The following is an 18,878-nucleotide window of genomic DNA, read 5'->3' as shown; positions in this document are numbered from 1 at the left end:
GAGTTTGGCTGAAAATGGGCGGTACTGTATTAGTGGGCGTGGCACCTATCGTACAAAGTAAATAGTTATTTTCCAATATCTTGACAACTATAACTGTGACAACCAGGACAACCTCGATTTTTGACCTATATCTGGATTATTAAGTCATTAATATAGACAATATGGATATGTAATGATAGATATTTCAAAGATCTTTGCAGCGACGTGTATAAGGCCATATTAAGTTGGACCTACAATGGGTCAAAATCGAAAAAAAGAAATTTAACCCAATTTTTTTATCACAAAAAAATTTTTTAAAATTAAAAAAAAAAATTTTAAAATTTATGAAAAAAAAATTTTGAATTTTAAAAATTAAAAAAAAAAATTAAAATAACAATTCGAAAAAAAAAATTTACAAAAAATTAAAAAAACAACAAAAAAAAATTTTGTTTACCTAAACATATTTAAAATTTGTATTTTGAAGTATAATTTAGTGAAGGGTATATAAGATTCGGCACAGCCGAATATAGTCTCTTACTTAAATATAGTACCCTCCTCGGAATGGAACATAAAAACCAAACTCTTATTTTTGCAAGATTTATTCGACTCTATAGGTGTACAATTTATTTTTTTTAAAAAACAAACACAAACTGCGAAACTTTTTGCTTGTCTGCAGATACATCCAGAGTCTCTATCGGGAATCGAACCCGCAATACTCAGATTGACAGCCCAGCACACTATCGTCTAGTCTATCGGAATACCCAATATCACGTACGATGACAAGGAAATGCCAATATAATATTCGGCATAGTCGAATATAACACTATTAATAGTTAAAATTTAAAATTAATTACAGAATAACATAAATGATTTTTATAGCTTAGCGGTAATGGTAGCCAACCTTGAGTAAAACCCATTATTTATTTATTTCATACATTTATTTATTTCATAAATTGTCAAGTTTTTCTTAAAAATAATTACAATAATTTGTGTTTCAAACTAATATTCTAATTACGTATTTATACTACATATTTGTAATTGCAAAATAATAAATGCAAATTGTTTTTAATTTTAGAACTAAATAACTAACTTAATTATACTAAATATGTATTTAATAATAAAATCACACATTATCAATGTCAATTTACTAGGAAAATTATAATAATAATAATGAGCGTCAGACAACAACTAAAAAGTAAATAAGAGTGTGAAATTTACAAAATAATACTAGATGCGAGTACTACGGCGAGGCATATTTACTATGTCACTTTACTACTGTATGACGCTGACAAAAATAATAACCAAAAATAATTACAGCCATACCCAAAATAAGAGCGTTGATCGTTGTTTATTTGTCAAAAATGTATGAAGCGTACCGAAATAATTGCAATATCCACGATCCGTTTGAAGTTAGATGATAACAGCAGTTAGTGTTTTTTTGCTTTGTTTACATACAAATTCAACCCTGATCTAATACGAGTGGATTGTTTAATGACAAATGATTTCATTACAAATTACGTTTAGTCGATCCCATTCGTTCTCTTCTACACAAACATTTTACAGATCATATTACTTGTCGGAAAATGCTTTTGGTATGCTACTTTATCGTTAACACTAGGAAGCAGAAAACGCAACGCTCCATGCTTTTATTTAGTTACGGCTGTTATAGCTGTTTTACAGCCAGAAAACAAAAAAAAAACAGATCAAATATCTGATAAATAAACTAAATATTTAATTTAAAAATTAAGTTGACAGTTGATGTAGTAACTACATGCGATTTTGCACTGAGATAAAAATAGAACACGGTAAAAAGAATAAGAAATTTAATACGTCTGGGTATTCATTCAATTAATCATTCATTAATTCATTCACTTTCTCATACTACAAAGTGTATCAATCACAAACGAGAGCACGACTGACTGACATGACAAGTATGTGACACTTGTCTCTGACATAATCACATATTTGAGTTAATGTTGAAATATGTCTGCAAAAATATTTTTGATTTAACAAAGTCTAGACTTTGTTTGGGAATTTTATGTCGTTGTTGTCTCCTTATTTGGCATTAGGTCAGCCACCGTTATGATTCTTTCATTTACATATCTAATATTCGAGTTAATGGGCAATAAACGTTGCTGTTTCAGACTCAACAACTGCAAAATCAACATGACTTCATTCTCTTTTAGATCTTTGGCTACGGCATTGATCATTTCAATGAAGGTGGCATCGAAGAGCATAAAACGCGAACAGTCGACCACGATGGGAAAATCATTTCTATATAAAGAACAGGCGGCTCGAATTTCGGTACGTAAGTGCTCTACACCGGCAAAGTAAATGTCTGATTGTGGTTGGATGTAAACATATGTCAGGTTGTCGCACTGTAAATAGAGAGAATGAAATGATTTACAGATTATTTTTGAATAATTTTATCTTAAGAAATTTTAAAATTTTTAATAATAACCTTCTTTTAACCTTCGCTTTACCAAAGGTTTTTTATGTACGTAGTTTACCAATACCCACCCGGGTGATGCACTTCTATACATATATCCGACGAACAAAATTTTAAAAAATCGAAAAAACCTTATAAAATGTTTAAAATGTTTTTATTAAATAATATAGAACTCTAAAATTTGTTCATTGAGTCTAAATTTTATTTAAATCGAAACAAAATGAAACAAATTATTAAGCTAACAAAAACCGAGTGGTCACCCGGGTGGTTTTTATTAAAGCGAAGGTTAAACAAACTTTATCGTATTTGATAAAATAAAAATTTTATTGTGTAGAAGGCACTATGAATACAGTACATAGCAAAATTGACTTATCGGCATATTCAAAAACGACTATTAAAGTTAACTATGGGTTACATACAAAATTCTTGTTGGAAACTATAAATTTTTCATAACTAAAACTTTAATATCAAAATCGTTTCTAAATTTACGATACACGGTGGGCATTGAATTTTGTTTAATATTATCAGATACATCTACACCTTCATCAGAGAATCAGTCTGGTTTGGTATGTACAAAACATTTGTAGATTGAGAATACTGTTCTTAACCACTTAGGTTTAACGATAGGATTGGTTTTACATGGCTCCTGTCCCCAGAATCTAACTTAGTTTTCTATATTCATCTTTCCAAACTTCAGCACTTTAAAGTCTTCTACGTGTCATATTCGAGAGGCAGAATATTTAATTCGTAGTTTTGACTTAGTTAAATAATATCAAGTTAAGGTACAATGAAACAAAATATCCTTAAAGTTGTATAGGTTCAGAGGAGAAAATCAGTATTTAATATTATCAGCTACCTAAATCCTCGTACAATATCGATGAATATCTTGGTTATACTTCTTCAAGTGCTACCTTTAAAGAAGACGAATAATCTTATTGATTTGGTGAAAGAAATGAAGCAACAATACACGGTCCAACTGCCACTGACAGGGGAAAACTAGAATTGGAACATCTATATCTAGAGATGAGAGTATTTGCAAATCTAGGAATGGTGCTGTAGGTAATAGAAGGCGACTTAAATCTATTCGATAATTTAAGAGAAGCGAACTATACCCCTACCGTGAGTGGTAAGGGTATATATAAGTATGTCCGTTTGTAATTTCCATATTCTTCATTTGGGAACCCATGAACGCATATTTTGGATTGCTGAAATTTGCGCAATTAGTGAATGAACCAACGCATATTTCATGCATTGATTAACACCAAAATAACACCCTCGACCTTTTTCTAAATTCACACCCTGACAAGTATGAAGTAGACGTTTCTGCACCTCTCGGCAATTCAGATCATTGCACAATTTCCGCCTCCTTTTCGCTCTCTGAACTTCGTATCGTTTCACGACCAGCTACGAAACGTTCAACTTTTATTTACGAAAAGGCTCGTTGGGCTGAGCTCAACGAGTTCTTTCGGCATTTTATTTGGAAACTTTGTTTCTTAGACAACAGTGTCAATGCCACGGCGAAAATGGTGGAGAATATAATTATGATGGGGATGAAAAGCTTCATTCCATCTAAGAAAATTTCGATTAAAACTATGGAAAAATCCTGGTTTAATCAGAAGTGCAAAACTGCAATCAGAGTTCTTGCTGCTCCCCGGGGCAGTAAGAGCTTTTGGTCATTCGTTAAAAGAGTTAAAGATAGTACTAGTTCATCAATTCCTATTCTTTTAAGGGATGGCCAACCATTCAATACCCGAGCTCGAAAGAGTATCAGTTACTATGCCGTATATATTCATTCCCGCTCGAGCAGTTAAAAGGGTTTTAGCGGATATCAACATAAATAAGTCTCCTGTGCCTGATGGTATACCAGCACTGGTCTTGAAGCAGTGTTCTTCGAAGCTAGCTCCTCCATTAGCTAACCTTTTCAGCACTTTATACCGTGCCAACAAATTTCCAGTATGTTGGAAGGTTGCTAATGTAATGCCAATTCCTAAGTCCAACAATTTACTCAGCGACCGGCAGTATGGCTTTCGTAGAGGACGCTCTACGGGAGACTTGCTAGACTTCCTATCGGAAAAATGGTGTCGTTCCATACTGTAGGTAATAGAAGGCGTCTGATAGAGTATGACATGGTGCGCTTTTAGCAAAACTTATTGGTTTTGGTGTCGGTAGTAACTTCTCTCGATTTATATCGAGCTTTCTCAGAGATCGCACTATACGAGTTGTTATAGATGAAATTTCATCAAATGAGTTCAAGATCAATTCAGGGGTACCGCAAGGCTCCGTCCTTTCTCCCTTATCTTTATAAACGACCTTCTACATCAAACTTCCAACCCTATCTACTCTTTTGCAGATGACAGCAACATTTGCCATTCATATGCATTCAATTATAGACCAAGCCTGTCGGAGATTGGGACAATGAGGCAAAACATGAATGATACTCTTAACCAAGATCTTGTGACAATCTCTGAATGGGTTGTGTTTCACTGTTCTACCGATACTACAATGGTATGGGCTTTGCTGAAATTAGGGAACTTGTTCTTCGGCAAGGGCACATCAATTCGTTGTTGACTGTACAGTGGATCGCACAACACATTACAGGGAAAATTCGTTCTTTAGCCGTACTATCCGTATATGGAATAAGCTTCCTCCTGAAGTCTTTTCTGTCATTTTCAATATAGGAAGATTCAAATCAAATGTCCACAAACACTACTCCCTTTATCCTCCGTCCCATAACCTATTTTCCTAGTTCCAACACAGTGCTTTGCATGAGTAGGGGTCATCCACTGAGTGCAGGTACAAAAAAAAATTACTAAATGGACTTAATTTCGAAGAAACAACAAAACGAATCAAATAAGTTCAATTGCAGGACTCTTAAGCTTAATCTACTGCTCTTTTTGATTAATTTCCAATAAAACTGTATGATACGCAAGCTTTAGGATAGTTTATTGATGCTCTCTGATGAAATACACTTCGTATTGTGTATTCAATACATCGATTCCTTTATGAACCGTAGATTCAGAACATTGAATACTTTTTCTGTCACTTCCTTATCCAGATAAGAATATTTCGGATACTGAAATGAATTATTTCAAGAGCTTTAACACGTTTTCTGTCACTTCTTTGGATCATAATTTCTTTGGTTTTTATATACGATTGCAACACTGAGATCAGATAAGCCACGTAATACAGTCTACCAGCAAACTTCAATGTACGGAAATACCATATAGAATACTTTAATTCCTCCTAAAATAAACTTTACCCTATCCTATATGCACTCGGGATGGTCCAAATAGACTCAGTAGCAACATATCAAACATACGAATTGTGTTCCATTGGAGAAGTAATGATATGTAAAGATGCTTCTCAAACTTACCCTTTTCAAGCCAACTTCCAACTTTGGATTACCCAATCTTAGTAGTACAAATATCATGTTAACAACAATGCCATATAACAGACCCATTTCTACGCCAGCCAATAAGCAAACGATCAAACAACCAGACCAACTTAAGAAATCTTTTTTGTTGGTTTTCCATAAAGTTTTCATGGGTTCAAAGTCCACCTATATAAAGACAATATAAGAAGGATAATATTAAATAAAATATATAAATTTTAAGGTTTCTTTTTCCATATACCATAAATATAACAGCAGCTATAAGAACAGCTGACAAGGATGATTTCGGTATGTACTGGAAATAGGGTGTCAAAATGGATAAGGCAGAAAGCACTATAATACCTGAAACAACAATTAATTCAAACATTTTAAATATTAATAAGATATACGGTAAACTTTAACTAATTCTGGAACATAGTTATAAATTGATAAATTTAATTAAATCAGAATAAACTTACCAGTATAAATGCCAGCCATGGGAGTTCTTACACCACTTGCCTGACTTACAGCCGAGCGTGTAAAAGCACCACAAGTGGGCATAGCACTGAAGAAGGAACCAGCCAAATTGCACAGTCCCAGAGTTAACATTTCCTGTGAGGCATCCAATTGACCATCCTTAACTAAATATAAACAGAACTTATAATAAAACTTATTTTCTTTAAGGTAAAACAATGAATAATTAACATACCAAAAGCCTTAGCTATGGCCACATTGGCCAATACAGCCACTATGGGCACCACTATAATAGCACTGCCCAATTCCCGGCAGATATCGGTAAAGACATACGTTCTGTTATTATGTTCGAAAGCAAATGGTGGCAAATGTATGCTAGGCATACCCGATTGAACTTTCGAGGACAAAGAGAAAGGCACTGCCTGCAAAGAACTTTTATGGATCCACAAGTAAGCTATAAGGCCGCAGAAGAAAACCACAAAGGCATTACGCGAAATGCTAATGTACCATAATGTCTTTTTTAAACGACGGGTGCTGTCACTTTGTTTTTTGAAAGTTACATTGGAAAGTTGCTGGGAGAGGAAAAAACCAGAGATATTGAAATTATAATTTTGTTTATAAATCGTAAGTTGTTAATAGAACTTACTCTTAATGACAGTAAAACAATTAAACATATTATGCCTACGGTGGCATCGGGTATGTTTATACCTTCCCAGATTTGAATAGGTGTTGGTACACCCTTGATGCGAATGCCCAACAAATTCTTAAGTTGCACCAAGGTTACAATTAAAGATGTGCCTGTGGTGAAAGCTTTAGTGACGGGAGAAGGTATAAAACTAACAATAAAACCTAATGGATGAAACAGAAATTTTGTTATTTTGTTAAATTTTGAAATTTCAGGGTAAATTTTATAGAAAGTTACGAAAGAATTAATTCTTAATTAAATTTTCAAAATCAAATTAAATATATTATTTTAACAATTTAATTAAACCATTCAGCACGAATTAATTCGTTGTCTTAATTCCTTAATACTTCAAACGTTTTGAATTCATTCCTTAATTCAAATGCATTACACACAAGTAAGAGAGCTATATTCGGCTGTGCCGAATCTTATATACCATTCACCAAATTATACTTCAAAATACAAATTTTAAATATTTTTAGGTAAACAAAATTAATTTTTTTTATTTTTTGAAAAAAAAAATTTCGAATTGTTTTTTTAAATTTTTTTTTTTGTTTTTTAAATTTTAAATTTTATTTTTGGTTAAAAAATATTTTTTTATCTATATTAATGACTTAGCAATCCAGATATAGATCAAAAATCGATGTTGTCCTGGTTTTTTCCTCATATCTCAGCCATTTGAGGACCGATTTTGCTGATTTTAAATAGGAAACTTCTCGAAAGCATGTCTGACAGAATTATTGATGATTTGGATCCCGAAGATATCTGGGGTCTTCAGAAAATTGATTTCAACAGACGGACAGACGGACATGGCTTAATCGACCCCGCTATATATAAGGATCCAGAATATATATATGTACTTTATAGGGTCGGAAAATTATATTGTGGAAATGACAAACTTATATATACCATGTCCGTCTGTCTGTCTGTTGAAATCAATATTCTGAAGACCCCAGATATCTTTGTGATCCAAATCTTCAATAATTTTGTCAGACATGCTTTCAATAATGACAAACTTATATATACCATGTCCGTCTGTCTGTCTGTTGAAATCAATATTCTGAAGACCCCAGATATCTTCGGGATCCAAATCTTCAATAATTTTGTCAGACATTCTTTCGAGAAGTTTCCTATTTAAAATCAGCAAAATCGGTTCACAAGTGGCTGAGATATGAGGAAAAAACCAGGACAACCTCGATTTTTGACCTATATCTGGATTACTAAATCATTAATATAGACAATATGGATATCTAATGATAGATATTTCAAAGATCTTTGCAGCGACGTATATAAGACCATAATAAGTTGGACCTACAATGGGTCAAAATCGGAAAAAAGAAATTTAACCCGATTTTTTTTAACCAAAAAAAAATTTAGAGATCAAAAAAAATTTTAAAATAACAATTCGAAAAAAAAAAAATTTACAAAAAATTATAAAACAACGTTGGAAAAAAAATAAATTTTGTTTACCTAAAAATATTTAAAATTTGTATTTTGAAGTATAATTTGGTGAAGGGTATATAAGATTCGGCACAGCCGAATATAGCTCTCTTACTTGTTAAATTTTCTATAAGGTTGAATGTATTCTATTACGAATTACCTCCATTATGATTTATTTCAACAATGAATTAATTATATTTAAATAAAAGTATTTGAAATTTTAAATTTTTTAATTCCGAGTTAAGATTTAAGTGAAATAACCTGTATTTGTATATAATATTTGGAATCTTTTAAGTATAGATTTAAAAATTCAAATAATTAATTTAATTTTATAGTTATTAGACTTACCTAAACGGAAAATACCCATTAGCAGCTCAACTAGACCCGCTAGAAAAGCCAAAACTATTACAAATTCTACCGGTTTATCCGAACAATATTGAAGAACCAATAATGCCATTAAACTGGTCGGTCCAATAGATACTTGAGGTATAGTGCCAAAGAAAACATAAATTATAGAGCCTACAATAAAATAATCAAAATACAAAACTATTCAAATTCAAACTAATTAAACAAAATAAAGAATCTTACCTATAAATGCCGTATATAAACCATATTCGGAAGACAAACCCGCCAAGGCAGCATAAGCAATACTCTGTGGTATAATGGTTAAACCCAAAGTGATGCCGGCAATTAAATCGGCTATGGCCTTCTCACGATCATACAAACGTATCCAGGTCAAAATGAAGACTCGCCTGAAAAACCAATGAGGTTCTTTGGCTTTAGTATATTTGTCATCGATAATATCGATATTTAAGTCCACACAATCGCCACTTTTAACCGGATAACTGTTGTCATCTTCTTTGGCTGAAAGATTAAAAAACAAAACACAATTAATTTACAAATCTGTATTAATTCACACTAAACTTTTCCACTATTAATTAAATTGTGAAATAATTATCATATTTTTCAGCTGCAATTATTTATAATTGAGCATTTGTTAATACTTTTATATATTATGGCAATTGGTTCTCTATTATCGTTGGACTGTTGTTTCTCATTTTTATGCAAATCCAAATTTTGTTTTGTTTTCCAAGTGATTAAACGCCATAAAAAACTTTTGTTAAAAATTCGCATTGCGAACCGTGTCACTCAACAGTCACACAACTTCTGTTTAAATTCCCAGTTAAAATTTTAAATATTATTTTATTCTATTATTGTTTTCATTAGTTAGTTTTTTTTTTTTGTTTAAATCTGTGATATTAAACATTAATTGTATTTATTTTTTTATTCCCCGAAATCTCTCGAGTAGACGTAAATTGAAACGTAGCTATTGTTTATTTAGTAAAAGCAAAAAAATTAATATAAAATATATAAATCTGTATGAAAAAATATTACTTTGCCTGCAGCAATTAGTGTTTTATTTACAGGGTGTTGGAAAAAAATTAGAAGAGTTAATACAAAGATAAAATATAAATAAATATATTCGTTGAAACCCGCACTCATATTTATATTCACTACCATATTCATAACGAAAATTATATTTTATCAAAGTTAATGTATATTTTTGCTTAAAAATTCATTCGGTATAAGCTTCCAGGATCTAAAACTAATGTTTAAACATCGCACAACAAAAATTCAGGGTCTAATGAATGATTTAAGGACTAGTCTCTCAATTTCACTGCAATGCTTTTGTTGGATATCACTGTGTGTAATTTTTTAAGTCATGGAAATATAACCATATACGGACACCAGTACGTGATAAACGACAACAAAAAAAGAACAGTTTTGCCCAAAGTAATACACTTTTTTATTATGTGCCTCCAAAGATTTATGGCCTCGGTGTCATTTTTGCAAAAAACACTACGGAATTTTTATTTACTCTCTGAGGCAAAGTTGTAGCCCTTGTCATAAAGAACAAAAATTGTGAACATATAAAATCAAAAAAACTTCGTCTTCAAGATCAAAATCGCAAAAAAATCGAAATAAATCTAGAAATACATTTTTTTAAAGCTGCCTAAAAGTATGCTTTAGTTTATAATAACTCAATAGTTTATGGTCAAAACACTTAATTTCTTTAGTTTTTTTCTTACTAACTTATATTGACCTACCTAAACGTTGTTCAGAATCATTATGTTCTAGAAAGTTGTTTATTGAGATCTTAGGTTAATTTTGGTAGTTGATTGTTTCCTTGAATTTTGAACGGTTTGCTACCTATGGACCTGAACAGGGAAAATAAGTTAAAAAACTGGAGCTATTTTATATTTTTATACCCTTCGCCATGAGTGGCAAGGGTAAGGTAAGTTTGTCATTCCGTTTGTAATTTTTACATTTTTCATTTGCAACACCACAAAGTATATAAATTCTGGATCGTTATAGATAGCGAAGTAGATGTAGCCATGTTCGTCTGTATATTGAAATCAACTTTCCGTAGCCCCCAAATAATTTACATACATGATTCATTAATCAATATATCGGGAATCGTCCGGCTCAGTTGCTATTTAAAATCGACAAAATCGGCCCACAAATGGCAACCTCGATTTTTGCCCTATTTTTGATCTATATATTTCAAAGTCCATTGCAACGATGTATATAAGGCTATACTAAGTTGGACCTACAATGGGTCAAAATCGGGAAAAATATTTTTTAACCCGAATTTTTTTTTTCATCAAAAAAATTTTTTTTTTGTCCCAAATTCTTTTTCCAAAAATAATTTTTTTTAAAAATTAAAACAAAAAATTGGAAAAAACTTTTTTTAAAAAAAATTAAAAAACTATTTGGGAAATTTTTTTTTTTTTTAAATTTAAAAACTGTTTTAAAAAAAAAATATATTTTTATGTATAATTTGATGAATGGTATATAATATTCGGCAAAGCCGAATATAGCGCTCTTACTAGCTTTTAATTTTTTTTTTGTTGAAAAAATTTGGGGTAAAATATATCTTTCCCGATTTGACCCATTGTAGGTCAGACTTACTTTGAACTTATGTACGCCATTGCAAGGGTCTTTGAGATATCTGCTATTGGATATTCATATTGCCTGTATTATTGACTTAGATATAGATGAAAAAATAGGTAAAAAATCTAAGTTATCCTGTTTTTTTCCTTATATCTCATTTGTTAGCCGATTGTCCCGATTTTAACTAGCAGCCGATACGAGAGAATTCCCGATGTATGAATCATACTAAGTTGATTCCAACATACAGACATACAACATACATGTGACTAACGGAGGGTTAAATAAACAAATTTAAATTATTTATTTAATTTGTAAGAGAACAAATATGTGTTTATATTTACTTCAGTGATTTCTTTATTAAATCGCAAATTTATTTTCTTAAGAAAATTTCTTAAACTTGTGAAGTGTAAATATTATTATTTATTTATTTACTTATGTAGTCGTACAATGTTTGTGTCTATATTTATATAAATTATATTTGTTTATGTCTAAAATAGGATTTAATTTTGTCACATTGTTTTGTTTAGTTTATAAATTTAAATAAAATTAATTCCCCTAAATTTTGTTTTTATACGATGGTTTGAATGAGTCGTCACATTTTATTTTGAACATGATTTAATTAGAGATTCTCCAGGCGTGATTAAGTGGGAATTAAATTAATGTGTGTTTAGAGATTTAAATGACACTGATTTATTCAACTTAACTAGAAGAGCAAAGTTTTAAGCAATAATTATACGTATATTTAATCAGTGGTCGGCATAAGGAAAACATGTAACATATTTTAAAATAACATATTATTATGCACTTTCATTCTTTGACCAGCCGTCTTTATACCACCCATCTAAAAAGATTAGTTCTAGACCGATCTTTTTAAAAAATTGTGCCTGAATTACTATCCAATAAGACTAACTAATTTCATGCCGATCGGAAAATATCGATTTCAAAAGTTGGGTTTCACTTGACATGAAATGCTCTATATATGTATATAATCTCTTAAAACGGAACAAAAACTAAAAATTTACATCGTTATCAATTTTTTCATATGAGATGAGAAAATAAAAATAATTTTAATTTATACAATACTACGAGTATTACAGTCTGTTTTTATAAAATTTTCGAACGACTCGTCTACAAACGAATTCTATATAAATTTCACTTCTAAGTATAAATCACAAGAATTGTTTTTTTTACCAGCTTTTATTTAATTTGTTTGTTTTTCTTTTTAGGTTAAAATTTTTAACTGAATTTTGAACCAGTTCTCGTAGACTGAATAGGCTGACATTTGGCATTCGTCCGTAGACCTGGCGACAATGCAATATTATTTTTGAAAATTGGAAATCAAATTCGAAGTTATGTCAGAAAAATATTAAAAACTCTTAAAATAATCTCTAGGTCTGCATGAACATAGAAAATTATGTTTGATAACTCGACATTTCGAAAATTCGAACTTATGTTGGAAACTTTTTTGAAAGCTATTAAAATAATCTCGAAATCATGAGGATTCTTAAAAAACAATTGTTGTCTTATTTGTGGCCTATTTATTAATTTTTACAGTTTCGAAATTAAACATTTTGAAAACAAAATTTAAAATATTCATGAATTTTCAGAATAGTTTCAGAATATAAGCTATTTAAGATATCTTCGAAAATTCGAATTAAAATTGGAAATATTCAAGGTGCTCTACTAAACAGAAGAAAATAAATGAATAATACAAAACTTTTTTAAAAAAAGTTTTTTTTAAAGAAGAAGATAAACTTTAAATTAAATCAAACTATTTATTACGTTAATAATGATATAAAATATCGCTAAAAGCATTTTAATATAATATAAATTCTATAATGTAATAAATAAATAAATGGTTTGATTTAATATCAATTTTATTTTTCATCTTTCTACAGCATTTAAAATAATTTTTTTAAAGTCGAAAACAAAATTTCTTTGGTTACTGTGACGAATTGAATGAGCTAAAAGTCTTATAAAATAATCATGAGTGGTAAGGATATACATATAATTCATACCGCTTGTAATTTCTACATTTTTCATTTGCGAGCCTATAATGTTATATATTTTGGATTGTTATACATAGCGGAGTCGATATAGCCTTGTCCGTCTGTATGTTGAAATAACTTCTTGATTCATATATCAATAAATCCTGGTTCGGTTGATATTTAAATTCGGGAAAATCGGGCCACAAATGGCTGAGATAAAAGCAAAACTGCCTCGATTTTTTTACCAGATTTTTACCAGATCTAAGTCGTTAATATGTACAATATGGATATCTAATGTTAGACATTTCAAATACCTTCCCAATGACGTATATAACGACATTCTGACCGACACACAGTGGACAATTTTGGTAATTTTCGGATTTTTGAGATTTTGTATTAAAGTAAGAGTACTACAGTACCTCTAACTCACATATTTTTAGACTGATTTCAAAATTTTAAACAATTATGGATAGACATCGAATTAATCTTTCATAAATATCTGCATATTTCATGAAATTATGTAAGTTTTTATAAAAAGTTTCGCATTTTTTTATTTTTTTTCAAAATTTTTCAAATTCAGCAAGTTATTTTAATTTTTTTATATGAAAACCTATTTTTTCCGCACCGTGTTTTAAAGACAATCTTATATAGACAAAAATGAGACATTACTTGTTAAAATCGGTTTATATTTGCAACAGTTATTAAACTTTTTTCGAAAAAAGTTCAAAAAAAATTACTTTTTAAATTAAAAATTGTACAAAAAAAATTTTTTATATATAATTTGAAAGTAAATTTTTAATTAGGCTTAAGTTCATTTTTTTTATTATAATTTATTTGTAATAATTCAAAGAATATCACTGAATACTAAAATTTTTAGACAATTGGCAAATTGGAATGCATTTTCTACCCTGCCAAGGGCGTCATCAACAATCTTCATTGTCAAGGTCTATTTGTAAATATCATCTATTTAACTTACTATTATTAGGAATTAGAATATGGGTAGCCTAATTCATATTTATATTATTTGTAAATTAGACGAAATTTCAAATATTTTTATTATATATGTGTATTCTTATTATTACAAATTTATTATTTTATTAGTGTTGCATGCATTTTCTGCCCTTGGCAGGGTAGAAAATGCATTCCAATTTGCCAATTGTCTAAAAATTTTAGTATTCAGTGATATTCTTTGAATTATTACAAATAAATTATAATAAAAAAAAAAAAAAAATTAACTTAAGCCTAATTAAAAATTTACTTTCAAATTATATATATAAAAAAATAAAGTTCGAATAATTACCAAAAATCTATAAAAAAAAAAAATTTTTATTCTTGGTTTTTTGTTTTTTTATTCATATGCGCTGAGGGAGAAAATGCAATAAAAGGTGTTAATGAAAAGTTGAATAACTTTTACAATTTTCATCCGGTTAATTTTTATAAGCTTTAATAGCAAAATAAGCAATGAAAAGCAACAAAAATAAAAAAAAGCTGATAATTTTTTTTTTTTTAAATTTCTGAGTTGCTCAACATTTTTGCATGCCATTTGTTTATAGGCACCAAAAGGCAGCTAATTTTGATATATCTTTTAGATAATAAGTTAGACTTTAATTCCCTGTAAAAATTAGATCGGCGGCAAACGGCGCCAATAGCTAAAATCCTAGTCAAATTAGCGTAGGTAAGACTAAAAACATTATATATTTTAAAGCAATAAATTTCAAATATGCTAAAAACATATACAAAACTCATTACAAAGATAGAATCTGGACAAGATGCCCTTTTCAACAAGGTATAACAATCCTAAAAAAAAATAATTATAAATATTAAAAATACACCCTTGAATATGGTAATTTTAAAACCCCAAATTTTTAAAGTCGAAAGTAGTGTGTTCTGTCGCCATTTTCGAATACTTCTGTTGACATAATAACTATAATTTCTACAAATAATTATTGCTTGACATCTTAGCTTTACGATATAACTTGTTTTATGGTTAATTTCAATCATTTGCAAAAATCAATTATGACATGCATTCACCTTATATAATCCACTGTGCGACAGTGGGTCAATATCAGGAAAAAAAATTATTTGCACCATAAAATTTTTTTTCACTAATACAATTTTTCAGCAAAAAAAAATTATTTAAAAAATATTTTTTTCACCAAAAATTATTTTCAATCTTTATCTAAAAACATACTTTATTGAATGTAATAAAAGACTCGGCACAGCCAGATATAGCTCTATTACTTAGGCTTAGGTTTCTCAACATCAAGTAAAAATTTATGTTTTTAACTATAATTTACTTATTTCTCAATATTAATTTGTATTTCTTGATTTAATATTAGTTTGATTTTCTCAATTTCAATTTGTAGCTATTTTCACAATTTCAACTTGAAAATTGTATTGTTTTTACTCTTATAGAACTGGATTAAGGAACAAAAAATTTTAAGTTTTATGGCTTTGTTATTTTTTCATATAAAATATGAAAAAAATTAATAGATTTTGAATTATATACATATTAATATCATTTTATATTATTCAAAATATCATAACAATTCATATTTATTTGTTTAGAATGAAAATTCTTAAATATAATTCGATATGAATAAAAGCCACATTTTGTGGAAGCGCTCTAAAATTATTTCTTTTGGGAATTTTAATGAAAAGGGAGTTAAAATTATAAATTTGGAACACAATGAAATCAGGCATCTAAAAGGTTTTATTCTAGGTGGACAACCGATTCATGTTTTTACATTTCATAAAAAAAACTATTATTAGAAATCATTTGGAAATAAAGTTTAATTAAAAACCTTTTTAAGGTTTTCACTAACTTTTCCAATCCGTTATTTATGACTCTTATAATTTTCATATCGTATTTAACATTATTAAACCCACCTTCAAATTTTAAATTATTAAGATTTTTCATTTTTATTTATTTCTTTTTTTTTTTGCGATATCTTAAACACTTTTATTTTTTATTTCATTAGTTATCACTTTCTTGGCTAAATTCGAAATTCAATAGACGACATTAAAGTGATTTTTACTTTTATCTTTATCTATTATTTTTTATTTGGAATAGACCGCTGAGAAACGCGTTTGAATGAAAACTGTCAAAAATATTATACGCTACTGTGATATTAAATAAAAATATGTGGACCAAATTATGCGATTAATATTTATTTTTTTAATTCTTGACATTTTCTTTTTTAGCAGCCACCCCCACAACAACAACACAACTGAGATACGAATACGAGACGAGCGAATATCAGTTGATTTGAGATGAAATCAAATGTGACTGAGATGTGATGATCATATTGTTGTGATATAATTAGCAAAACATTTATTTATAAGTAAATAAATAAAAGATAATCAGATTTTTTATTTTTAATATGTAAGTACGTACATACATATGTACAATCAAAATGTACAAACACACTTCAATTAACATTTAGTGCGAGCGACTACCGCCAGACGACATTAACCTACAAGGAATTAGACAAATAGTTACCTGCTTAAACGAGAGAGGACTGAAAAATCGTTTGGAAGTTGTTAAAACTTATTATTTTGGATTTTAGACAACTTATATTCTCCACATATAGTTACACGATACAATATTAAAGATACCAGAAATGGATCCGCTACATCTTCATATTCAGAATAATTCCCTAGAACCCAATTTGATTGAAGCTAAATTATCAAATCATCGTTAGAAGCTCTCGTCAATCATTGCTAAGTCATAAACACATTTATTGAATTGAATACATATATCAGAATCGACTATTTGACGTATCAAATTAACTGGGAGAAGGAGATTACCATAGCTATAACTGAGAGATGTAACTAGTTGGTCGAAAAGAACCATATTGAAGGATTTGAAGTTTATCAAATGTTTGAAAGATGCATATTAGACATAATTAAAGATTGAAATACATATTCAGCATCTTCCGGGTCAACATTTTTGCTAAAGCTGCTGGGTTATTATATTGTAGACCGATTTATTCATGCGACTTTCAAGGGACTTTCATTAAGCGCTTCCTATTGGACATTCGACAATCTAAACGAGCGATTTGAGGACATGGTCAGCTTACGTGGAGGTGATGTGAACTGGCCACCGAGATCATCAGATTTAACCCCATTTGACTTTTTCTTGTGGGGTTTTCTCAAGTTGCAGATCTATGCGAATTTTGATGATATCTCACACGTACTTTGTTTTATTTAAATTTAAATATAGGAAGCGCTTAATAAAAGCGCTGGTTATAATTATGTTCTTTAAAAAGGAAATTAGTAAACTGCCCTCGAGCTTTTAATAAATTTATTAAAATCGCACAAATACATTCATCTGATTGTTGACTTTATCGCATTTTAGTATCTTAATCTAAAACGATTGTTGTGTTCGTATGCGTTAACCAACGTTATCGTTGATATTCGTAGATATTACACACCTTTAAATTCTTTATTATTTTCATTTATAAAAAAATCTATTATTATTTTAATTTTTTTTTTATTTCTTTTGATTTTTTTTTTATCAGAGTGGGAAATTGCGACACTGAGCGTGTGATCAGCACAAAAAGATTTGCTTTGTAAACAGACGTTAAACGTAACGAAAAGTTTACCCATGAAATGTTCTTTGCTATGATAAAAGATTTAAGAATAGCTATGCAGTTTATTTTAAAATAATTAGAATATCTATAATGTGATTTACTTAACCGTGGCCTTTAATTAGTTTAAACAGCGTTTCATTAGGTTACCGATTTTCACCAAATAAGATGGATAAAGTATAGAACTGATATCCTATAGTGTGCAGAAAAATAAATATAAACCTCGAATAAATATTTAAGCATTTTGTTTTAATATTTGGCCTAGTGAAAGTTGAAGAGTTCGACCATAAATTATTTAAATACATACATCCTCTATTATCTGAGGAGCCCGTGAAAATAGTTAAATAAATATGTCTCTCTAATCTGTGATAATGTTCCTAGTACAAAATAGCTTCTGTGATTAAGATTAAGTAGAAACGTAGAACTAGATTTACGCAAGTTATTACTAGTTATGATAAAAAAAGCAAAAATAGCTAATTTCAAAGAATACGGTTTCTAGATAAAATTAATTATTCAAGTAAACACTTTGCAAAAATGTTGTAAGATTACACAGGTCAACAGTAAAACAAGGCTTCACTAACCACTATATAAAAAAAAAAATTTAAACACAAAAACTAGCTATTTTCAAGTAAAAAATATATTTTTTGCTTCTATTTGTTATTATAACTCCGAAACTACTGAACCGATTAAAACGCAATATATGCATAAATGGATTAAAGGTTATGTAAATTTGAACTTTTCTAAGTTTACTTCAATAATATCTGTTTAATCCTTTTTAAGGTATCATAAATTATGTGGAGAAACATCTAACAAAATTCACAATTTTAGAAAAACATTTTTTAAAAAAAATCTATCCATAGAATTAAAAATTTTTACCATTTTTGTACTACTGGAACCACAATACATCAAAATTGTGTAGTGCTTTAAAAAGCCTCCAAAATTTTTTCGA

General features: G+C 29.4%; 1 protein-coding gene across 1 annotated transcript; it reads right to left on the bottom strand.

Annotated features, from left to right (window-relative positions):
- Nucleotides 1-2,001: 2,001 nt before the first annotated feature.
- Nucleotides 2,002-16,372, bottom strand: LOC135962017 (sodium-independent sulfate anion transporter). The gene is made up of 9 exons (XM_065513695.1): nt 16,227-16,372; nt 8,983-9,258; nt 8,743-8,913; nt 6,919-7,121; nt 6,508-6,844; nt 6,278-6,439; nt 6,061-6,161; nt 5,802-5,987; nt 2,002-2,357 (listed from the first exon to the last, which is right to left on the bottom strand). The coding sequence occupies exons 1-9, from the start codon at nt 16,255-16,257 to the stop codon at nt 2,016-2,018; spliced, it is 1,809 nt and encodes a 602-aa protein (XP_065369767.1). The 5' UTR covers nt 16,258-16,372; the 3' UTR covers nt 2,002-2,015.
- Between the last annotated feature and the right edge of the window lie 2,506 nt (nt 16,373-18,878).

Source organism: Calliphora vicina, chromosome 1, assembly GCF_958450345.1.
Source record: "Calliphora vicina chromosome 1, idCalVici1.1, whole genome shotgun sequence".
Lineage (NCBI taxonomy): Eukaryota > Metazoa > Arthropoda > Insecta > Diptera > Calliphoridae > Calliphora > Calliphora vicina.
Note: the sequence above shows the minus strand (reverse complement) of the source record. Positions and strands in the feature narration are given on the sequence as shown.

Coding starts and splice junctions, on each gene's coding strand:
- LOC135962017 (XM_065513695.1), bottom strand. CDS start 16,257: ATGAAAAATCTTAATAATTTAAAATTTGAAG. Junction 6,845..6,918: donor TTGTTTTACTGTCATTAAGA/GTAAGTTCTATT, acceptor TTCCTCTCCCAG/CAACTTTCCAATGTAACTTT. Junction 5,988..6,060: donor TAGCTGCTGTTATATTTATG/GTATATGGAAAA, acceptor GTCTTTATATAG/GTGGACTTTGAACCCATGAA.